The sequence below is a fragment of the Alosa pseudoharengus genome, unplaced genomic scaffold (assembly GCF_046254945.1).
Source record: "Alosa pseudoharengus isolate Yale_2024_CS ecotype anadromous, Long Island Sound unplaced genomic scaffold, YU_APseudo_1.1 YU_APseudo_1.1_scf_9, whole genome shotgun sequence".
Classification (NCBI taxonomy): domain Eukaryota; kingdom Metazoa; phylum Chordata; class Actinopteri; order Clupeiformes; family Clupeidae; genus Alosa; species Alosa pseudoharengus.
The window spans coordinates 7574138-7588065 of NW_027468881.1; the positions used below are offsets into that span (position 1 = coordinate 7574138).

At 41.5% G+C, this 13928-nt stretch overlaps 1 protein-coding gene across 1 annotated transcript; it reads left to right on the forward strand.

The window, feature by feature from the left end:
- The first annotated feature begins 486 nt into the window (after positions 1–486).
- fbxw12 (F-box and WD repeat domain containing 12) lies at positions 487–13918 on the forward strand. The gene is made up of 10 exons (XM_076277336.1): positions 487–694; positions 1262–1299; positions 1408–1577; positions 1845–1966; positions 2146–2352; positions 2637–2801; positions 2952–3168; positions 3667–3842; positions 4132–4262; positions 13196–13918. Exons 1-10 carry the CDS (start codon positions 602–604, stop codon positions 13293–13295), a joined length of 1419 nt encoding a protein of 472 aa, XP_076133451.1. The 5' UTR covers positions 487–601; the 3' UTR covers positions 13296–13918.
- The last annotated feature ends 10 nt before the right edge of the window (positions 13919–13928 follow it).

Below are 13928 nucleotides of genomic sequence, written 5' to 3' on the forward strand. Positions count from 1 at the left end.
TAATTATGACCTTCGGTAGGCTTAGTTCTAGGCCTAAAAATAGTCAAAATAAAGAGGAAAAACATGAACATGAAGGAGTAGCCTACTGTATGTTGTTTTGTCTGGTAAATGCTGGTAGGTTAGGCCATCGGTATGCTGATAATTGTTCAAGCTTATATTGAAGAGCGACCAAACTTGTATTTAAATATTTTATTTGTATATTCCTCGCAATATTAGGCCTATACAATTTGGATTTGCTTGCTTCACAAAGCTACATCTTATCTTTATGCCTACATAAAATGTACCATGACTTTGTACAAACCGTCCGAAGCAGGCAACTACTAAATGTAGTTAACGTCAGAACGTTAACGTCAGAAATGTAAAAACATAGGCTTACAGTATTTCTTAACATCGACTCTTTCTAATGACACATAATTCTTCCGGTCCGGTTTGTCCCTCCATGAGTGCCGTAGTGAATGTCAACAAATCGCTGTCAAGAGTGTTGAGGAGGAGGTTGTTGAGGTTGAGGTTGCAGCAAAGAGTTTCAGAAGCTGCAGGGCAGACCAGCGAGCGATTGTAGGAAGTCTGACTGTATACAGTCAGTGGTTAACTGGCTGGACAAATGGGCCCACTTGACCTACCTCTCGATTGCTTAATTTTGATCTTTTCATACTTACATGACGAAGACTTAATAATAGCATCATATGTTTGTAAGGTAAGCGAAGCAAAGGGTGAGTCGATAGTCAATTGCGGAAGTGATATTTCCTAGGGCGGTGGAGGAGGCATTTGTAGATTATAAATTGCGATTTGGATACACATGTTTTATGCATGTTGTTATAAGATATTACTAAATTGGGTAAACTTCCCAAAAACGTCACAAATCGTTTAACCAATGTGGTTTCATGGTAACTTTAATGGTTCAAGTTGTGTTCTTCATCTTCCATTTGGCGTTTTTCACCATCGGCCTGTTATGCGTTTGTTAAAATCCATCTTTTGAATGCTGTTGTGAACATTCTGTCAAGCACTGCTTATACTATTGTATGCAATACCAAACTTGTGTTCACATTTTGCTGCTCGTATTGCAAGTTAAACTTGGCTTAGCTGTTTAGGGCATGACTGACTGTTCAGAGGCTATTGGGTCATATAATTGTGGAAAGAAAAAGCAGTATGTGAAAGCCTCACAAGGCACTGATTTAGCAGTTGCAGTAGATGTCAAAGCATGTGCCGGATATCAGAGGGCCTATTTCATGCTCTGAATCTGGTTTACTTCTGTCTTAAATAGGCATGGCATGAGGCAGCAGAGACTCCATGGCTTTGGCGGTAAGTAGGCCGATGGTAAATCAATCAATGAACCATCCAACCAACTAATTAATCAGTCAATCAATCATCACTTTTCCCTCCTCTACTCCTGAACTCCATCCCATTTAGAAAAATCTGTCTGCGGAGATGGGGTTTCTGCAATATTGGCAACTTTTTGTCTGACATCGGCAAGCAGAGCTGGAAAAGCTACTACCTGCGACGTGCCCTCTTGGAGTTAAAAATGAAGACTGGAAGGTCGGGTGGTGACTACACCTGCCAAAGTCTGCGAGGCCACAACGGTAAAGTAGAATGTTTGTATGCATAATGTTAGACAGAGAGAGAGAGAAATACATGTGATTCAGTGGAGAGTGAAAAATTAGTTTGTCTCAAGTACTCTACTAACTAAATTAGTATCATGTTTTGCACCCACTTAGGGTTCATATGGCTATTAAAAGTGTAATAATCTCATTTATATTTTATATTTGTGATTGTGGTAATTGTGTGCACACAGTAGGGTGCTTGAAGGTGTCAGTGTGCCTGTAACTAATGGTCTGTTTGAACCTCAGGCAAAATCATTGGTGTTGTGTATTTGGCTGGGATCAATGCAGTCTCTGAGTTCTGGAACCAGTCCTCCATAGTGTGCAGTGCCTCCACGGATGGGACAGTGAGGGCCTGGGATGTTCAAAAGGCAAGTCGTTTCACTGCAACACTAAATACTTATGCATAATGCAATATGTATTCATGGACGCAGCATCTTCAAAGCAACTCTATGTAGTTCTTTTTATCTAAACATGTTGGCTTCAAACTCACTTTGATGATACACTGGCTTACAATATGGAGAATGGCATCTGATTCTTTTTTCGATAGGCCACCCAGCTGTGGTCAAGTCCTGAGCAAAGACCGCTTTGCGACATTGTTGCAGACCTGCAGAATAATGTAGTGGTCACTGTGGACAACACTGGAACAGTGAAAGCCTGGGAGGGGCCAACAGGTGGGGAAGTGGCTTCTTTTTCCACAGGCTCACCTAAGAATACACTGTATGCATGCAGCATCAATGACAAGCCAGTCATCATTGTGAGTTCCCACCTTCATTCATGTGGATTTGGGTGTTGATGAGAATTTTTTTTGTTTTAAAGATTTTGCATTTTAGAGAAGGCACAAATAGAGGATTACAGATGCAGAGCTTAGTGGGCAAATAAGTATTTTTAAAATTGACCTTTTTATACGAATTCTCCATCTGTGCCTCTGTTTTCTTTCATTTGAAGCTCAATTTAGTTAATGCTTAAACTATAATACATGTAATAAATAAGTTATGCAGGATTAACAAATAATTAACAATAAATACATTATTTTGCCAGGTTGGGTCAAATAATGGGGCGCTACATACACTGACGAGTCCATCATTGTCAAAGCTCTCGAGTCATGTGGTGTTTGACTCATTCAGACTTAACTTGATTCTATCATCCCCTGACAAAAAGTGGATTCTAACGGCCACAAAGGATTGCTCTGAATTCAGTCCAAAGGTATAAAAGAATTGTCTTGAGAGTAGCAAATATAGTGCTAGTCACGTTGTGTTTTATGTATAACTTTTAACAGTTTAATCAATGCTTGCATCTTTATTTTTTTACTACTTACTTCTTTTTATTTATTACTATTTTATCGTTGCTACTTAGATATTCTTCAGTCCAAGTTTGTCCAGTGGCCCTGAGGGTGAGGGTCCAGTCAGTGTTAGTCTGCCAAGGTCCGTCTGTGGTGTCTATTCTGCAGCCTTCCTGCCATCACACTCAGCCAGGGTGGCGGTGATCCACCGCAGTGATCTCTCACAGAAAAAATACCTCTCTGTCTTCAACATCAGCATGACAAAGACAAAATATGATGAAGAACCCTCAGGTAAATGCTCATTAGTGGGATTGTTGGTAGGTAACGTACAGGAGCTGGACACAGGTAAAGTAGACCAAGAACAAAATAAATTACTGTAATACCTAAATACACTTGCATTTCGGGACATTTACAGTATCTTTTTATCACCCTAATGATTATACAAACAAAGCAACAAAGAAAGCCAAAATCAGTACTTACCCGTACCCAATTGTAAAGTAACTAAATTGAATAATCACTAAAAAAGGGTTCCTGTAACTCAACTGGAAGAGGAAGTTGGAAACAATACCACGTTACATATGGGTTACATATCCATATGCCACAAATAAGTATATAGAGGCAGAGTATATATATCACTCAAAATTGCTTTGGACACTGTAAAGTGCTTCACCATCTGCTAAATGAATACGTAATTAGCACATATAAATTGATGAATAATTGAAAATAAATAAATATGAATATTTCAGAGCCCTTCCGAGTGTCACTGTAATAAGTGCATTATGTGTACAGTTCAGCAGACCGAGTCCTTTGAGCTGGACCTGTCGTACACAAACATCCTGCTTCAGGCCAGAGACAGCAACACACTGGTGGTGGCTGCAGGAAACCAGATAAGTGTGTACTCTGTGAAAGGAGCTCTCATGCAAAGGATGGAGGACCACACAAAGCCCATCATGTCCATTTGTGTGGTGAGACTGCTGCTGATTGACTAATGACTAGAGTGAATGACGCAGCCTTTCGGCCAAGGAAATATCTGCCCTCAGTCCAAATGCTACATTTTCTGTAACTTTTGGTCCCATCAAGTTGAAAAAAAAAGAAACAATCAACTGTAATAAGCTGACCACATCTGAGTACTTTGGCTGACCACCAATGGGCTTCACTCCTTGTATACCACATTACAAGTGAGATAGTTGTAACTTGTACATGTCTTTTTTTGGGATTTATGTATGCATACATTAATATTTATTTATACTGCAGGACAATTTCCGTGTGGTGACTGCCTCTCGTGATCTGTCTTTGAGAGTACTGACTTGGAATCATGAGAATGAGAAGGGTCTCTCTCTTGAAAGCCAGTACCATCTATTGGGAGGCTCACAGACAATGTCAAGGTACAATACATTGTCTATTTGTATTTTTTTTACTAATTTCATTAGTATTTGTTGCTAGAATACATGCCCAGTAATGGGTTTTGGGATAGATTCCAACTTGTAATGGGGTCTGTGCCAGCTTTTGGAAGCCCCTCTAGTGCAACCGCTCTTGCAATTAGAGGGTGACAATTTTTCGGGACTCCCGCGGGTCACGGTATTCCCGCGGGTTTCCCGCAGTACGGGAGTAAATTTCACTGTTGGTAACGTGATTGGGACGGGACAGGAAATAATAAACGGGAGCTGGCGGGAAGCCAGAGATTATTAACTTAAAAAATGACGCTGCAATGCAGTGAGTGCGCCCAAAGACGTGAGGCATTTCGTTTTAGAAAAGAGAACCAATTACAACCCACAATACGTTTGTTGTTGATTGGTAGCCTATCAGAGCAAGACAAGCAGCTGCCCTGTTCACAATCAATCAGCTTCAGCGATAGGCCCTAAGGCAAAATGGATGCAAAGAAACAGTTACAGGCGAAAGTATCAGCAAAGGACAACTCTATTCAATTGCACGAGCTGTCCGGGAAAGCGATTCTCGTTGAGTTTAATGTGTCATGCAATGTTGGGGCATGACACCTTGACGATCGCATTCCTCAATATATTTATCGCATAACCCTGGCGGAACACAAAAAATTGTTTTGTTTACTCATAGCAACGTTGCTATGCTTCGCTGGTTTAACGTGATGAGAACGGTGCAAACTTAACTGATGGGATGAGATCTAACTATGAAATGATTTAAGCATAGCCTACAGCAAAGTACTGTAAAATATGTAATTTTAATATAGCCCAAAATGATCGGCTATTAAAGAAAAGTTAGACAAGGCTTTCTGCCCTACCAAAATGTATGGTCACCGCACGCTACTGTAGCCTAACAGTCGGATAACTTTAGACATCAACATAGGGAGCGGGACGGGATTCGGGAGTCTTTCTCTCGGGATTTTGCGGGACAGAATTGTTTTTGGGGGGCTGTCACGTGATCGGGATATGACGGGAGTATTTGTGCGGGCTCGGGATGGGACGGGAGTGAAAATTGCTTCCCGTGTCACCCTCTACTTGCAATTACACTTTCAGGCCAGTAGGGGGTGTCGAGGGGGATAACAAAAGTGTTATTGCAAGTTCAATTGCTCAACAGGTCCAACTCTAAATCATCAACAGAAGCACGCCTTGATAGACATACATGCAACACAGAAACATTTCTTGACATATACAGTAATATGTCTATATGTACTTTTTATAAAACAAATAAAAAATATAGGGGATCATATGTTCCATCCGATCCTTACTGGTCCTACAAGTCATTAGGTTGCAGAATTATATTTGAGAAATGAATCGGGGAGAAACAGTGAAGATCACCAGGGGGGTATTCCAAGTACGTGGTTTAGTGATAAACCTGGGTAAGTTAACTCAGAGTAAGTGGTCAGAAGTCTGACTTCTGGTATTGGTTTTATTGACGGTTCTTGTCAATCGTTCACAAGGTCAGCCGTCTGCTGCTGCGTCTTGCCACCCGAAGCCTCCTCCTGGGGATGGAGTCTTCGTGGTTCTCTGTGGCACTCCAGAATCGGGCTGCCCGCTCGGCCTCCTTCTTCCTGTCTCCAACCTCTGGCCTCAACACTCTCTCCTTTTCTCCCTTTTGTTCAGTCCTGAAGCTAAACATAATGGGGGAGCAGTTCATTAAATTCGCTGCTGAACCATTTTGATGTTGAGCTCACCTTTTACATAGCCCACTAATCACTCAGAGCTAAAGTTGGTTCTGGTGACACAAGGCTGTGAGCAGATGTCTTCTACTCACCCAAATTTGAGTCCACTTTATCCAGGAGACCGCCAAGCACGGCTTTCACATCGTTGTCCCTCTGTTCATTTCTCTCCCGTTCTTCTAACTGTTTGTCCAAGAACGTGTCCAGATCATTCAGAACAGATAGGACATCTTCAGGGATCTCCATGGGCATGAATCCGTCTTTGTAAGCCCTGTTGTCCAGTCCAGTTTTTGACATTGCCAACCTGCTTCAGTTCCTTTATTAGGAGCTTTTGTAGTTCCTTTTTGGTCTTCTTTTTCTTTTTAGTTTCATCCACGTCCTCATCAATGTTAACTCCCAAAGCCTCCAGTTCTCTTTTTAGTTCCTCCAGTCCGTATTTTTTGACACGTTCCTTAATCGTTTTATCTTCATTCTGCCGTGCTGCGAGGCAGCAGCCTAAGAACCAGCAGAACCACATTAAAATCAGATCGCCAGAAATCACAGTTTGAACATCAAATGATCAAAAAATCTGAAACTAGCCAACTTTTACACAAGCTCAAGAAAGAGTGAACAAAAATTCCAGTTTACCCTGTGCTATGTTCTATGGCATCATGGTGTTGCCTAGCCACCTTTGTGATCCTAAATGGAATGGTTTGATGCAAGACCATTGTTACTAGTTAAATGCATCATTTAGTGGAAGTTTTGAAATCATTGCTCTCTTGTCTCTTTTGAATATGCATGATGCATTATATGATTTAGTCAAGTCAAGTCAGATTTATTTTTAAAGCGCATTTAACATGCACATAGTGCAATCCAAAGCGCTCCACAAACAAGACAACAACTCTGTTCTGTTCTGAAGAAGTCCAGACAACGACTCTACTTCCTTCGTCAGCTAAGGAAATTCAAAGTTTCTACATCCATCATGAAGGCCTTCTACACTTCAGCGGTTGAGAGTGTTCTAACTGGTAGCATCATCATCTGGTATGGGAACTCCACAGTTAGAGATTGTAGTACTCTGCAGAGAGTAGTGCGCTCAGCTGAACGTACTATAAGAACTCAACTCCCTGCTCTACAAGATATCTATTCCAGAAGAGTACTCCTAAGAGCCCAAAAGATTCTGAAGGACTCTTCTCATCCTAACAATGGATTATTCCTACCGCTGAAATCAAGAAGACACCTATGAAGTCACAAAGCCAGAACTGAGAGACTTAGGAGAAGTTTTTATCCCCAGGCCATCCGAACTCTGAACTCACACTATACTGACTTTGCACTCATTCACTACTCAGCACTCATGACCCCCCCCCCCCACACACACACACCTACAAGACTTTTAGCACTTTTACATCCCTCTCCCTATGCTACAGACCTTTTATTTATTTTCTTATTTCATCACATGTCAAAACACACAAACACACACACACACACACATATCTGACTTTCTCCAACTTTTGCACATCTCCATAGAACTTTTTATTTATTATTTTTGATTTCTCCTCCATCTACCCATGTCCTTGATTGCCTAGCCTTTCTGCCCCCCCCACCCCACCCCCAACACACACACTTACATCATCACTGTCATCACTTCACATACATACAGCACACTGCTTGCTACAGTAAGCCTCCTCTACATACTTGCTGCACACTGCCCCCCCCCCCCCCCCCTACATACACAGCACATTGCCTTCAGGATCTTCTCCAACACACATCCTCTACATACTTACAGCACACTGCCCCCACCTACCCACACACACACTACACACACACACATACACAGTCACTGCTCCACTCCCCTCCCGCCCACACACACATCTTCACTGTCATCACTCACATACATCATACATACAGTACTCTGCTTGCAATAGTAAGTCCCCCCCCCCCCCCCCTACATACACAGCACATTATTTCATCAGGAAGCTTCTCCAACACACATCCCCAACATACTTACAGCACACTGCCCACACACACACTACACACACACACACACACACACAGTCACTGCTCCACTCCCCTCCCGCCCACACACACATCTTCACTGTCATGACTCACATACATCATACATACAGTACTCTGCTTGCAATAGTAAGTCCCTGCCCCCCTCCCCCCCCCCCCCTACATACACAGCACATTATTTCATCAGGAAGCTTCTCCAACACACATCCCCAACATACTTACAGCACACTGCCCCCCCCCCCCCCCCCCAATACACAGCACATTGTCTCATGAGGAAGCTTCTCCAACACACATATTGCACACTGCCCTCTCCCCACATACACAGCACACTATCCCATCTCCCCTGTCATCCCCCCAACACACACACCAAGACCCCTGGCAGTTGGGTTAGCCCCTTGAGCCGTGGATCTGCCCAAGGTTTCTTCCTTGGTAAGGGAGTTTTTCCTTGCCCCTGTTGCTCTTGGGTGCTCCTTGTTGGTGCCCCCCACCCAATCCCAATCCTCCCCCACCTTTTTTATGCAGCCCTTGCCACTTAATCTACTAAACCCCTCTTCTACTGCACTTTTTACCCCCCCATAAATGCACAAATAGGCTGACACCAGACATAATTTCACTGCATTTCTTACTTCCAGTAACTATATGCATGTGACAATATTCCTTGTATCCTTGTATCCTTGTAACAAGACACAAGATGCCGGATGGAGCGGCGTAGTCGCCAGCGTACCCATGACATCAAGACAAGACAAATACATTTAAAAAATAACAAATACAAAAAATGCCGGACGGAGCGGCGTAGTCGCCAGCGTACCCGTGACACCAAGACATACAAGACAGACAACAAAACAAATAAACAAATAAAAAAAAGAAAATATATTTTAAAAGGGGAAAAAGTGATGTTAAAATTAGTCCAATTTCCAAACCAGCTGAAAATGTCCAAGGGCAATGATGATCCGTGAAAACTGCACAGAGCTGTGTCTTCACAACCGATGCAATGCCAACAAAGTTCTTTAGCAACTGACCAACCCGGTGAATTCACTGGCAGTCTGGATATAACGTTAACGTTAGAAGCTAGGCCTACTAGAGTGTAGTCTGGAGATGATGGAAGCACAGTCCAAAGTACTGAGCGATCGTGTATCCGCAATTCGGTGGATTTAACAGCGACCGTTTGTTGCTCCGGGAGAATGCAGCTCTTCACTGTTAACGTTAGTCTGCAGTTGGCAAGGCAGCTCGCAGGTCAGCAACAGCTCGGCGGCCACGGTAGATCTTTCGCAGAGTAGAGCCTAGGTCCGGCTGTCCCGAGAGATCCCTTCGACCAGACAGTGAAGTGCACTGTTCACGGATGGATGGAATGATGTCAGAGGCCCAGTTAGTCTGCAGTTGGCATGGCAGCTCGCAGGTCAGCAACAGCTCGGCGGCCACGGCAGATCTTTCGCAGAGTAGCCTCGGTCCAGCTGTTCCGAGAGATCCCCTCGACCAGACAGTGAAGTGCTGCACCGCTCACGGATAGATGGATGTCCGATGCCCAGCTAGGGCAAAAGCTAGCCATAGCAAGCTCCCAATGGACAAATGTCAACGACATCAGCTGACTTAGGAGTAAAAAGGACTAAGAATAACACGAAAACTATCAAAAATAGCGTAAATAAATAGGGAAAACATTTAACTAGACAAACCAATACAAAAAATAAACATGACATTACATAAAATTACAAACATTACATAAAAACAAACAAAAACATGATGCCAGACGGAGCGGCGTGTCTCGCCAGCGTCCCCGTAACCTAGCAACGATTTAGCAGACAGTTTTGTCCAAAGTGACTTAGAAATAAAAACAATATAATAGTTAAAAATGAACAGTGAACAGTTTTAAAATGTTGATAAAAATACATTAAGGAAAATAAAATAGCAATATTTAAGCAATATAGCACGAGTGAGAGTGTTGTTGGTCATGGATATTCATGACCAATCCCACGATCACGAGTGCTATATTGCTTTTATACAACAATTCTACCACAAACTAAATAATCTGAAAACACACCATTATTGTTTAAAAATGTTAATTTCAACATCGTTCTTACGCATCAAAAAATAGTTCCCTTTTCGATAGAGTGGTGAAGTCCCGCCCCTTTCAAAAAAATATGAACGGCAGTCTATGGCGAAAAATAAATTATTTTCTGGTCCCGGTTGACTTGTGCCTTGAATTACACATATGATGTTTGTCAATTTTAAAGACAATTTTTCATGTAAAGACATTTCCAGTTTGTTTCGTAACTATTGAATTACAACATTGTGAAAGATCGTAATTCCAACGACTACAAACCCATCAGTCGCGCTAGTGACGTTAGCTCATTCACAGCCACACTAGATTGTACAAGCATACCAGCAACAGGTCTTAATTGGGCTTTCCTTGCCGAAGAAAATACCATGAGTCAGAGGATTAAACACATCAGGTAAGTTGTATTCGTCTATAGACTGTACATTACATACTGTTAAGTGACATAGCAGGCAGCAAGATGCAACCGTTAACTAGCATAACAGCTCTTATCGTTTCATTACGTTGGTGACGTACATCGTTCGAGACGAGATGTAGTCCACTGAGTGGATTTGTCACTCCCCGATGTGAGTCGCTACCATAGACTGTAAAAAATAGGTCGCTACCCGATGTGAGTCACGCATGCTCAGATTGATAGGTTTTACGTCATAACGCCAAGGGATCCGACTGAAATCCATAAAATAATTCACTTTTCTGTTTCAAAAACGTTTTAGCTATCTAAGATTGTTTGATTGCTAACGTTAGCAAACGACATTCAAGTGACAGCCTTTGTTGTGCTTGATTGCTTACTTACTTGCCAGCAGTGAACAAACTTCGTTATGTAGGTACATTTTTATTGATATTACAGAAGTCTCTCGCTAGCAGGCTACTTCAGCCTCTAATCTAGAACTGACATTAGAGATCATGCCGTGAAAATGTGATGCCTTACGCTAAATAAAACATTACTGCTGTGTAGGCTAATGTCATTATTTTGTGGCTAACAGCACAGGTAGTCGCAAAGCATAGATATACTGACTAGATGTCGACTTCGGCTTCTCAGCATGCGTCAACACCGCCGCCATCTTGTAGCGGGGATCTGAAGCTCTAAACTAGTTCTCCCATATTGTCAATGTTACCTATTTAGCGACGTTTGGCCATCCCCAGCGACAGAAAACCTTTTTAGCGATTAGCGACAAATTTGTGAACTTCTCACAATGATGGAAAACTCGGTTTCGTTGTTGTTGAAACGTAAGAAAATCACTTTTCTCACGGCTTTGTCATTTGTGAATTAAGCTACATCTCGTTTGCCCATAGCTTTGGCCCATGATTAAAAAAGTAACGACTGGCGTATGAAGTAGCAGACCACGTTAAAGCACGGAAGTAAATGTTCTACAGATCTACAGCAACTTCTGGTAAGATTACAACTTACACGAGTAAACGAGACGAGAGGTATGTGGCCTTAACCAGAGCCTGTCTACGGAGAGCCTCTTTACTTTCATTGTATCGAACCTGGTTGCAGTTCACTCATTGTTCCTCTAGGGGCCGCCGCTAGCTATTGCAGAATGAATGGGAGTCTATGGGGCTAGATGGGTAAAATATATCTTTATTATCGTCAAAAGCTTAGTTTTCTCTAGACTCGACCATAAATACATACCTGTCAGTTGGAACAGCCCAAAAAACTAGATAATTGCTTGATTTATGGTGATTTTATTTTCGCTAGATCTTTGCTCAGATTGACGTTAATGCATTATAGAGGAGTGGGCCATCGCGGCAAGATGGCGTCTCGATTGACGCATTCGTTCCAATGAACAGCAGTAGTCAAGGCGACATCTAGTCAGTATATATATCTATGGTCGCAAAGTTACGCATGCGCGACTCACATCCGGTAGCGACTCACATCGGGGAGTGACACCAACATAACTTTTGAAGTCTATCGAACAACAGTACTTTCTTGACGTGAAAAATTATCTTTTAAATTCACACACATCATATGTGAAATTTGTGGCACAATTCAAACTGGACCAAAAAATAATTGTTATCTCTCCATTAACTCCCGTTCATAATTTTTTGAAAGATAGGTCCCATGGACCGGAAGTAGAAGGGGCGGGACTTCACCACATAGTTCCCTTTTCAATAGACAGCGTCTTGGTTGCTAGGTAACCAACATTCCAGATCCCTCGTTACGGGTCTTTGTGGTTTACGTGTCTTCTTGAAAGAAATGTTGAAAGTCGGGCTGAAATCACATTCATATCTAGGTTTGCTGCATGTTACAAGGACACTGGGCCATGTCATGTAAGGGACATGGTACTGCAAAAAAACGGAAACATAGTCTACCTTGCAGAACCACTCAACTTTATTAATTTATGGTGAATAAATGTTACTGGCCTCCGGCCTCGTGGCTACGGCCGAACAACACCCGTGGGAATATCCATGGCCAACCCCACTCTCACTCGTGCTATATTGCTTTTATACAACAATTCTACCACAAACTATTAAACTAGAATTATGCTTGTTAGTGGATCTGTGAAAGGTGGTAAATAATAACCACCACTCCCCATAACACCCACATACACGTTATCAGTCTGCAGAAACCATGTTAAGGGGGTCAGACAGTGTTTGGCAAACACAAGAAAGTTTAAAACCAACAACTAATGGCATCTGTCCTTCAGATCAACAAAATTCTCTTTTAAAAAACAGGATTGCAAACAATCCAGGCAAAGATTTACATATTTTAAAATGTACCACTGTAAAGGTTCAGTTCTTATTTTCAGTTACACACTCAGCTCAAATTTAGATTTATCATTAATAAATGAGTCAGCTATCCAAAATATATTTACAGCTCTGGAAAAAAATGAAGAAACCACTGCACATTTTTCGAAAGAGTAGACGGTCATATTCAAAAATTGCAGTGGTCTCTTAATTTTGAATATTTTAACTCAATCGAATGTCATTCTGGATGACCTCAGACAGATGTGCAGTGGTCTTTTAATTTTTTCCAGAGTTGTATATATACTTATACTTATATGTTGCGTCTATCTGACTGCACACATATAGACCAAGATGAGCTAAAAAGGTGTGCTCAAAATATCTATTCCAGGTTGGCAGGTCTGTAATTGTAATTCTGGCTAGAAATAGGTCTTGTCAGAAATCTGTCTCGACATCTTATAATTTTGTATTTTTGTCTACAGAGGATTCACCGTTGTGGCCTGTGACTACATTAGTATTGTGGGCTCAGTGGAGGCTGTGAATGGTAAAGACGTCCTGAAGGCCTACTCTTTCAACACCTGATGAAGGGACCATTCCTCTGAGACTAGGGAAGTGCACAAGTGGTTTAAGACATGCTTGACTATCTAAAGGTGCTTCAAGTATTTTTTTGATGTTTTGATATGAATGCTTCTGGGCTCATAATGACGATGTAACTGCAACGGCATAATATATTAACAGTGTATTACTGTGCACTGTACAAACATACTTTCTGTGTTTTAAGTTTACATGTCAGGAATATCTAAATGATCAAAGTATCAATAATCACAGAAGACACAACTATAAACTATACTCTACTATATCATTATTGTGGGTCTAGAAGCTTTTCAATTTCACACAAAAAAAACACTAGCTGCACCAGTATCAAGTTTGGATAGTCTTCCCCATATCAGTGTTGTGATGCCAACCATTACCAAAAATTATATTCACGTCAGCTATGCTATATCAAGTTAAGTTTACATGTAAGGTTTACAAGGTTTAAGATGACAACTGACATTGTTTTTTTTACAACTTTAATTGTTCATGTTTTATTTTAACATTCATCTTACATATAAATGTCGCATTATTCTATAGCCTCTCAATTTCCCTGAGACAATAATAGGACTTGCAGAACAAATAAACAAAAAATGTGTACAAAAAGTAAATAACTGCAATCAA

Bases quoted from the DNA above. Each gene is read 5' to 3' on its own strand.
- fbxw12 (XM_076277336.1), top strand. From the start codon at position 602: ATGGGCCCACTTGACCTACCTCTCGATTGCTTAATTTTGATCTTTTCA. The intron at 1,578-1,844 runs GTAAAGTAGAAT...TTTGAACCTCAG, and splicing joins AAGTCTGCGAGGCCACAACG to GCAAAATCATTGGTGTTGTG. The intron at 2,353-2,636 runs GTGAGTTCCCAC...TTATTTTGCCAG, and splicing joins ATGACAAGCCAGTCATCATT to GTTGGGTCAAATAATGGGGC.